Below are 9,693 nucleotides of genomic sequence, written 5' to 3'. Positions count from 1 at the left end.
TCGGAATTTACCTAGCTAGATGCATAGTTGAACCAATAAGAGCTTCAAAAGCCGTTAGAGTGGTTAATAAATTGAGGCAGTACTTGGGCCTGCTGGGTTTTTGTCTTTTGCTTTACATGACAACGTCAACGGCATCACCGTCACAAGTCAAGCAGTCAAAGACGGTTCCAGTTCACTTTGATAATATTTCCACCTTCCCTCTCGACGGAGTCGAAGATTCGAAGGCGCTCAAATCAGTGAGCTAGTAATTGAGGGAAATGAATTCGGCAGATAACAGTAAAATAGATTGACGGCCATTCATTTGCACGTCATTTTGTACATTGGAAGCTTCTAGAATTGAATTCTTCTTCTCTTGTTGTTACTTGTGCATAGAGTCGCGCTCACATCTTTGTCAAGCATTCACAAGCTAAACCGGTGGCGACGGTTTGTTTGCTTCTGAATCAGGAACAAGAAATTAATCGGGGGCCTCCATTCCTGTGCACAGTATGGAATACCCTATTTTGCAAGCTTACGCACAGTCCTGCGGTCCCAGTACCTGGGGGCTGAGCGTAAATGCCCCGCAATCTGTTCAGTTTGCGGCTTGTGGCACGACCATTCGGCTCTTGGCAAACTCGCAGACCCACGTACCCACGCGATGGAGGCGTATCGATAAGCAAATTATGGAGGAAGCTCTGACCGTGGGCTAAATTCGCCTGGCAACCGTATTATTGGGCCAACTTTGAACTGAAGGGAAACTTTGATGCACTTTTCCGCCATTTAACCAAACCAGCCCGAAAGTTCAACTCGTCGACCCCACACCCACCGAATCCAACGGCCTTTACCCGATTCCTTGGACGAGACCCGGCCGCGGGGACGTCGAAATCTGCGCACGCGTCGTGTCTTGCATCGTTCAGAAACATCAGCGCGACCCGCGCCCGTCGCCGCCGCGATGGCAGCCGAGTTCATCGGCCTGCAGATGCTGGTGACGCTGCGCGACCCGCCCACGAGACTCAAAGGTACCATCAGCGCCGTTGAAGCCGGCTCTGGCTTGACTCTGAGCAACGGTAAGCCTGGCCCCATTTCCCTGTGTATACTTCTTCCTCCTGCGTCGAGCGAAGCTACCGATGGATGCTGACTACAGTTCTTCTGCCTCTCAGTCTGGATACTTGACACCAATAAATGGGAGCCAAGGCTGACGATATCTGCCTCAAACATCGTCGATGTTTCGGAAGTCCCTAGGGTCGCTCCTACAAACCCGCTCCTTGCGGCTCAGGCACCAACCCCACCGACCGTCACGCCGCAAACACAGCCGCTAGCGCCGCCGGCCAAGTCCGCATTCATAGACCCTGCCATTGTGGCCGTCGGAAAGCGCCCCGGCTCTCTCCCGAACCGAGGACCCGACTCTGCGCATCACCAACCTAATACGAGCGAAAAGCGGGATCCCGAGCCCTTAGTCGTTTCCCCGTCGGTGCAAAATGAGTTCAACGAGCCGGATCCTCTCCCCGCAATTGTCGTTTCCGAGTCTATAGAGGGCCTAAAGATAGAAAACCAGGCGGCGGTTGTAGAGTCTGCGGACGAGCTGCCCGTGCCAGAGGTTGCTCTCGAATACGGCCAAACAGCGGTGCAGAAGAAGAAGCGGCGGCAGAGAAAGACTGGAAACTCCAAGAATGCGCCCGAGGAAGTTGAGGCATCTCCTCAAGCCCCAAAGACTGCGAACCGAGGGAAAGGCTGGAGACAGACGCCTATTCTGCAGAGTACTTCATCATTCCAACCGTTCGATTCACTCAAGAGAAACAGTGCCAGAGGTAGGCCTGTCAATGACAATGGGTGGGCATCTGAAGACGTCACAGACGTCCAGGAGGCGGGAGACTTTGATTTTGGGGGCAGCCTCGCCAAGTTTGACAAGCAGCAGATCTTTGAGCAGATGAGGAAGGACGACGAGGTTGACGAGGCCGACCGCCTAGTCTCTCACAACCGCTACCCCCGCCCCAGGCTGGGCACCGGCGGTGGAAAGAATCTCCACTATTCGGAAAACGTCCTGGATACGCCTGTGGCAACACTAAAGTCCAAAGAGAAGCCTACCAAGGAAGCAACTAATGATTTCTGGAACAGCGAGGCCGACGACGGTGTCTTGAATGGGGGTGAGCGCCTGAGCGGCCGAGACATGGGAAGCAGGCAAGGCTCGCGCCGCGGCGAGAGCAAGGTGTCGGTGACCCGGAGATCACAGTCGCGCAAAGCTAGTGGCGCTGCCACTGGTCCGGGTCCCAGCAGAGTCAACTCTGGTGTAAGCCATTACCGAACCCAGTCGCTCAAGGGAAGCCGGCCGAGTAGTCGGCTATCGACGACGGTCGTGGCCACTGACAAGAGATTTATACAGCTCTCGACGCCTGCCACTGCGCAGGGTCTGTACATGCTCCCGTCTAACCGCCGCGTAGAGCCCGTCTCGGCGCTGCAGATGCTGAACCTGGAAAACATTGCGCACAATGAGATTGGCCTGACGGAGGAGATGATGACGGAAAACGCCGGCCGGGGAATCGCCCAGGTGACGCTGACTGCTCTCGCTGATCCAGCTATCAAGGTGCGCCACGCCGGCACTGTCGATCCGTCGTCTGGGAATCCGCCTCCCCAGACTGTTGTTGTTCTGGCCGGGAACAACAAGTCTGGCAGCCGGGCCGTCGCCGCGGCTCGCCATCTTCGCAACAAAGGCATCAACGTGCTCGTGTGCGTGGTGGGCCTGGAGCGCGGGGAACGCGACCTACTCGAAGATGTGCGCCAACAGGTGCGGCTCTATAAAAACCTCGGCGGGCGCATCTTCTCCAAGAGCGACTTCTTCGAGCACCTGCGCAAGATCAGCATCCCCATGTTGACCATTGACACGCCCCGGACATCACTCAGCAGCCTAGCAAACCCGGCGCCCGTCATGTTGATTATCGACGCGCTCCTCGGTCTGGCTATCTCGTTTGAGGAGCTGCGCAACGGCGACCAAGCCACCGTCTATGAGCTGATAGAGTGGGCAAACCGGAACGAGGCGTTTGTGCTCGCCGTCGATATCCCGACGGGGATCGACCCCTCGTCGGGTACCGTTAGCGTCATCGACGGCAACCGGCTCTACGTCAAGCCCCGATACGTGGTGGCCGTCGGCGCCCCCAAGCGCGGACTGGTCGAGGCCATGATGGCGGCCGAGAACGACGATAGCGAGACGGTGCTGGCGGGCGACGCGACGCTGCCCGACGACGCCGTCTCGGACTGGAAGCCATTCCTGGTCGACATTGGCCTTGGCCCGGCCGTCTGGAAGAAGGCCGGCACCAAGCTACGCCGGGGCATCGACTTTGACGACAAGTGGGTGCTGGAAATGAGGTACCAGGGCCTCTCGATGGACGAGGACGAGTTGGTATGAAGGTTGCACTGGGGGCCCGTCAAGCGTTCTAAAGTTAGGGGAATTATTGTTGTCATACTGGGGCAAGGGGTTGCGGCAGCCTTTGGTTTTGTAGCGATGCCACATTTGCATTCTCACGGGGCGGGTTTTCTCAGCAAGGAGTCGGTGCTTTGTATTGCTAGTTTTTTTTTTGTTTTGTACTCTGGTTTCTTGTTGCTATGGTGGATTGAAAGCGGGCCGGTTCCTCAAACATTTCAGAGTTCTTGTCCCGTCTACCAACCCATATTGCCCGAGTCGGAGCGTTTGAGTCGGAGTTTAATGCTATGCTTGACAATTGCTTGTGTACAGCTTCAAAGCAATGTACCTACTTGTCTACTTGCCTTACACTATCCATTTCCATAATAGTAACAATAGGTGGAAAATGAACAACATGTGGTAGACTGTCGATTTTTATTGCAATATCCATCTTTCTCTCTCCACATGTTTATATAAAATATGTACAACTAATTACTTGCGCCAACGGTTCTGAGTGCCGATTCTGTACCAGGAGAGAACAGAAATGATCAAAGGGCTTCAAGAAGAAACAAAAAGAAAAAAAGGTACAACGCGAGTTAGCCACACTGACCGGCCAGGTTCAAACTACCAAAAGACGGAAAGAACCTGGGGCTGGCTGACTCTCCTTGACTATCATCCGTCGGGTTCACGAAAAGCTCGCGGGGTATTTCACACCATTTTCTTCCCTGCTCCAGCGCGTGGGTTTCCTCGGCAGAGTACTACGAAAAGAAACCAAACAGGGAAGCTGTCGGCTTTTCCTAGCGACTTCACCACCACCCCGGGTTCAAGAAGTACACATCAAAGTTAAGAAAGAAAAATGTTTTCGAGGATCCCCCACAATAATGAGATTGATGGTATCATATATGACGAAGCATGGTAGATAGGTGACCATAGCTGCACAAACGGAGCAAAACCCTGCGTCCCTGCCAATCCACCCATTCATTAAAGGAAAAAGACCAAGATTGAAGCCAAGAAAAGACTCCGTGATGTGGTAATGTCTTTTGTTCCAGGGCAAAAAGAATAGTTGAAGAGAAAGCTGCCAGCCCCTCGGACGTGCAGTAGAATACAGACAAGGAGGCAAAATGGTCATCAAACAATATGTACACTGATATGAACAGGTTGACCAGTGGCTAATCCCAGAGAATGGTGAAAAATCACAGTCCGAAACTCGTGTGGTTTTGGTGGGCTTCTTGAAGTACTGTCGCGCTAATTAGTAAGGAGTTCTACTACTTCACGTCCTCGCCAAACGTCAAAACTTACTTTGCAGCACATTCATCTGCCCGGCCCTGTCCTCGCATGCAATTTGCAGCCCACTGCCATCCACAAAGTCGAGCACCACGCTGTTTGGCAGTTCTTGTACCTCCATCTCGGGTGTGTATGGTAGTCTGAAGTCGCTCATGTGATATCTCTTGATAACGCCTGCTTGGTGGTGCCTATCCTTGCCCGGGGCGGATGTAGTCAATGCCGCGGCTCCTTGAACCGCACTCAAGATCAGAAACCCTTGGCTATCAAGGCAAATCGTGCGACGCTTCCACAAGAGATTGTCGGGAAACTGCACATTGACATCGCCCATGAATGCAACAATGCTTGGCTGGTGATGTGTCGTAGCGCCAGCAGACGTACCTCCCCGTGAATGCGGGGCGATCATACCTGCAGCTTCAACGTCGGCATCCTCCTCCTCGGCGACTGTGGGCGAAATAGAAGGAGGGATATTCTTCCTGCCGGAGCCAAGCGAGCTGGATAGACGACGGATAAAGCGGGAGGTACGGCTGCTGGTAGCGCTTTTCCCCGGAGTTGGACTGGTAGCCGCCGATCCTGGATTTGAGCCGCTTGAGCTTGAACCGGCCCTTCTATCTGCCCCATTGGTGCTCTTGCCGTCCGTCTCGGACTCGCCGCTTGCTTCTGTTGTGCGAGAAGGGGACATGGCACCATTGAGGAGATTGTTGGTAGACACAAGAGGGCTGCTTTGCTCTATAGATGACCTCCGGCTGCTAATGCTGAGCCGCCGGGGGAAGGAAAGGCTTTGGTGCACGGAGGGCGGGCGCGAAGGAGACCGCGAAGGCGTCGGGAGGGCGGGAGACCCGAGGTTCGCCGAGGTAGAAGACAGGTTAAGATTCAAATTGTCAGTCGAGGGAGATTTCGCGCCAAGGAGCGACTCGCGACGATCCTTGATGAAGTCTTTCACCACAGTCAAAGAGGACCGTCTTCTCGGGCGCAGCGTCTCGGTCTCTTGCTTGTCTTCTTCTTTCGATGCTTCCTTGTTCCGGTCCTGTGACTGTGATCTCCGGCCTTTTGAGAAACGCCTTTGCAGTAGTGAAGGCTTCCGTTCAAGTTGGACATCCTGTTCGGGTGAAGTTTTCGCTGACACGTGGCTGAAGTTCGACTTCAAACTCGGGAAGGGGACCTTTTTTTTAACATCTACAACTAATGGCGACTGTTTCAAGTCCAACTGTCCGTATTCCGTGGTGGCATCGGCTTTTGACTCGGGCACCCGGGGGAAAGGCTGGTTTGGATCCCGGACAATGCGCGCCGTTACTTGAATCGATTCCGGCCTGCCTCTAGGCATTTTGCCACCCTCGAACATAGAAAGTCTGTTCACCAGAGACCCGGATCTGTCGCGCGGTGTTTTCTTTCCGGTTTCTGGAGACGACTCTCGGGATTCGGGGGGTGAAGGCGTCGTACCCCTTGTCAACGAGTTTGCTCTGTCAACCACAGACGGTGACCTTGATGGTTCTCGGCCACTGGTTTTCCGTACCGAGAAAAAGGTTGAAGCAGGGCGTTCTTTAACCGGCGTATCCCCTACAGTAGAACTCCCGGAAAGCTTCTCAAGCGCCTTGATGCGCTGCGAGATGCTCGACCCTATCTTGCTGCTTTTGGGTCTCAAGTCGGTCGCCTGTTGCTGTGTTATCTTGTGCAAATAAGCTGCGCCGGATGAAACAGCCCTTGCCGAGCTCGTCGAGACGTCTCCAGGGGTTAGCAGAGGGCCGCGGATGGGATTCGACACGGTCCTCACAAACCGGGGTGTTGTTGACCCGCTATCTAGGCCGGCCGGACTCTTCCTAGAATCACTAGGGATAAAAGGGGTTATGGGAGATTTGGAGACCATGATTGGCTTCGCCTGTTGCACAGTTGCCGATTGCAACTCTTCCATAAGACCGTCGTCATCAAAGAGACTAATCTCGGAATGTCTTTTGTCCTTCTCGAGCGCATCGAGGTCAGTTCGAATAGGTTCGAGGGCGAGCGCCCGCTTCGAGCGCCTTGTTTCGATAGATGCTGTTTCGACAGCGTCACCAATCTCAGTCTCTTCCTTATTTCTAATTGCTTCGGTTTGAGCTCCCACCGCATGGTCATCTCGCGATACATGTGTGATAATTGATGGAATTGTTCGGGTTGCCGGGCTTATAGGAGATTTGGTCTCATGTGCCGAAAATTTCGAGACTGGAATTCGAAGCCGCAGTGGTCGTGACGTCTCCTCCGATAGCTCTGCGGAGTTTGACTGGACTGTGCCAACAGGAGTGACTGGGCTTGCCGCTGTCTCTGTATTTGTTGAACGGCCCACACCTTTGTCCATCGGGCTTGGGGCCAGTGCCGCGGAAGAAAATTTTGATACTGGTAGAACATGGGCTGGGGAGACATCTCCTGTTACAACAGTTTCAGGGAGAGCCTTGTCGGGAGTCTTGTCGGAAATCTCAACAGCAGCTTCGGCGGCAGCTTCGACGGAAGCCTCAACCGGGGCATCAACGGGAATCTCGACGGGAGCCTCAAAGGCAGCTTCAGCGGGAGCCTCGACAGGAGATTCGACGGGGATTTCGACGGGAGCCTCAACAAGAGCCTCTATGAGGTCTTCACCAACAGGGTCCGTGTTATCAGCCTCCTCGTCAAGCTCTTCAGTAGAATCCGATTCCTTCTCTCGTCTTTGTTCCTTCAACTCCTCATCCTCGACTTCTTTCGAGGCAGGTACGCCTGGTTCTCTGTCGTATGATTCCGACTCATTTCTAGCCGCGAATTCTGTAGCAGGCTCGCCATCATCTCTAGGTACCGGTGATAAAACCGGGTCCTCGTGGTCATCATTTGTCCAAAGAGGTAGGTCCTGCTCTTTCGCAGCAAGTACTGTCTCATCTGTCGATTCCGACAGAGACGAGGCCTTGGTCGAATCACCCATGTCAGAGGCAGCAAAGGGTGAGGTTGGATGAGAATCCATATGCGTATCAACTGAAGCATGATCTGGACCAACGTCAATTCCAGAATCGGCCTTAAACGCCGATAAACGGCTTGGAACATGTCTTTCACTCTCGACTGGCACATCTTCAGCTTTGACTGTAGTTGATGCATCTAGTTTTGCGTCCTCTTCTGGTAAATCTGGCGTGCCGGGTTCAGATGACTCTTCAACAGATTGTTGGTCTGGTGATTTTTGCAGACCCAGCATCTTCTTCTTTTCCCTCAGCTTCATCGCTTTTAGAAGCCGCGCTTTCTCAGGTGTCATGCCATTTTGCTTGTTAGGCGGTGGTGGCAATGTAGGCAAAATTGACTTAAAAGGATGGGATGAAGTGACTGCGGCTTGCGCACCGCTGCTAGTATGTGGCCGCGTGAGTTCGATAATGTTTAATGGCGTAGCTTCCGCGCTACGTTTTGACGTAGGCTCAAAGCCACTTTCTGGCTCTTCCTCGATCAAAGATTCGGCACCATCCTCGTCGTTATCGTTGTCCTGGGACCGGCTTTTTTTGGTACCCTTGGCTAGTGAGGACTTCAGGCCCGCAGGAATTGTCGAGACCGGCCGGTAAACTGCGGATCCTGCAGACGTCCGCGGCCGACCGCTTATATCCGCAGAAGGCCGAGGAGCAAGCTTCACCCGTGACTTTCCATGGGGATAAGAGTACAGGTCGGGGCGGGATGATTGTGACGACATTCGCCGTGTTGCCTCGTCAAAGGACTTGGCAGGCGACGAAGGTCTTGGGACTCCCAGGAAAGAGGGAGGGTCCACACCGTCGGTAAAGCGCGATGCCTCGGGCAAGTTCGCGAGGTCTGCGTTTAACCTGACCGGCGGCTCGGAGGCGAGTATAATAGGGGAGGTTGATGTGGTTGTTGAATCTTGGTGTCCGTCGGCAGGCCTTAGCCCGCCGTCTTCTTTAACAATCGACTGTCGTTTCCTTTCTCTTTCTTCTTCCTCTTCCTCCTCAGTGATTTCCATCAACCGTCGTCTCCGCAGCGAACTAGTTGAGGAGGATGTTGAGTTAGATGCAGCATGCAACGAGCAAGCAGCCGAGAGTTTTGTATCCTTGAGCTCCTTCGCATTCGTGATTTCGAAGTCTGTATCGTAAGGTGAGAAGCGCTCGCAGACGGCATTGAAGTGGACAGTCACTCGGGCTGCGAAAGTCAATGGGTCAACATTTCCATTCCGAACAAAAACGCAAGGGACATTGCTGGCTATGGGCGCTGAAACAAACCTTGAACAAGTCTGGAACAGTCCTCTGGCATGTATTTGATGAGAACATTCCTACGCCTGTACCTGAGAAACCCAAACAATGGCGACGTCTCGTTGTACTGTGATATGCTATTGCGAATCTCGACGATGCCGCCGCTACCACGATCTAGCAACTCAATCTCATCGCGGCTGACGTACTTGAGGAGGAACCTATTTAAGCACCCATTGGGTCAGCGTCTCCGCCCAGAGCAATGGTTCGAAACAATGGGGATCGAAATTGACCGCGGAAATTATACAAGCCCCTCGCGCCGAGCAATTGAAGTGCCGCGAAGCGAAGGGCAAAGATATGCGCCGTGGATGTGACGCCTGCGCGACGACACGGACAAGATAGGGGGGGGCAAGCATACCATCCTCCAGCCTCGGCGACGGCCGCGGCGTGGGCTTCCCTGACGCTTGCACCGTCCAGGCCATTCAGCGACATCTCGGGCTGGCTTCGCTGACCTGCGTCGTGTCTATCCGCAACTGCAGGTTAAATGGCTGATTGTGGGTAAATGTTGTCGACGGCGAGCGCTGGCAACGATGGGGTTTCAGGGGTAGGTAGGCAGGCAAGGCTGACCAAACCGCAAAAGTTGAGCCCCAGCCTACACGAAGCGCCTGGCCGCGGCGCGAACAAACATGGAATTGGCTCGTGGAGCGTTGCAGTAGATCAGACGCGGGTTGCGAGGCACCGGGACACGTCTATAACTGGCATCGAAAAATCGGGCAAACTTTGAATGACAATCGCGACGGTGGAGCCCCTAAGTTCGGCCGTTGTGGAAGCACTGCTAGAGTGGTCGCCAACGACCATTGAGCTTGTTCTAGT

The 9,693-nt window shown here is 53.9% G+C and overlaps 2 protein-coding genes across 2 annotated transcripts; one reads left to right on the top strand and one right to left on the bottom strand.

The window, feature by feature from the left end:
- The first annotated feature begins 618 nt into the window (after positions 1-618).
- Positions 619-3,797, top strand: B0T26DRAFT_851555 (YjeF-related protein N-terminus-domain-containing protein). Its single transcript, XM_060447643.1, has 2 exons — positions 619-1,043; positions 1,137-3,797. Exons 1-2 carry the CDS (start codon positions 929-931, stop codon positions 3,374-3,376), a joined length of 2,355 nt encoding a protein of 784 aa, XP_060298512.1. The 5' UTR covers positions 619-928; the 3' UTR covers positions 3,377-3,797.
- Positions 3,798-4,390: 593 nt separating this feature from the next.
- B0T26DRAFT_227474 (uncharacterized protein) lies at positions 4,391-9,458 on the bottom strand. Its single transcript, XM_060433872.1, has 4 exons — positions 9,239-9,458; positions 8,854-9,041; positions 4,670-8,773; positions 4,391-4,607 (listed from the first exon to the last, which is right to left on the bottom strand). The coding sequence occupies exons 1-4, from the start codon at positions 9,310-9,312 to the stop codon at positions 4,564-4,566; spliced, it is 4,410 nt and encodes a 1,469-aa protein (XP_060298511.1). The 5' UTR covers positions 9,313-9,458; the 3' UTR covers positions 4,391-4,563.
- Positions 9,459-9,693: the final 235 nt, after the last annotated feature.

The sequence above is a fragment of the Lasiosphaeria miniovina genome (genome assembly GCF_030549165.1).
Source record: "Lasiosphaeria miniovina strain SMH2392-1A chromosome Unknown B0T26scaffold_3, whole genome shotgun sequence".
NCBI lineage: Eukaryota > Fungi > Ascomycota > Sordariomycetes > Sordariales > Lasiosphaeriaceae > Lasiosphaeria > Lasiosphaeria miniovina.
This window is presented reverse-complemented; position numbering and strand designations above follow the sequence as displayed.

Bases quoted from the DNA above. Each gene is read 5' to 3' on its own strand.
- B0T26DRAFT_851555 (XM_060447643.1), top strand. From the start codon at position 929: ATGGCAGCCGAGTTCATCGGCCTGCAGATGCTGGTGACGCTGCGCGAC. The intron at 1,044-1,136 runs GTAAGCCTGGCC...TCTGCCTCTCAG, and splicing joins TGGCTTGACTCTGAGCAACG to TCTGGATACTTGACACCAAT.
- B0T26DRAFT_227474 (XM_060433872.1), bottom strand. From the start codon at position 9,312: ATGTCGCTGAATGGCCTGGACGGTGCAAGCGTCAGGGAAGCCCACGCC. The intron at 8,774-8,853 runs GTTTGTTTCAGC...TGACTTTCGCAG, and splicing joins CTGTTCCAGACTTGTTCAAG to CCCGAGTGACTGTCCACTTC. The intron at 4,608-4,669 runs GTAAGTTTTGAC...TTAGCGCGACAG, and splicing joins GCAGATGAATGTGCTGCAAA to TACTTCAAGAAGCCCACCAA.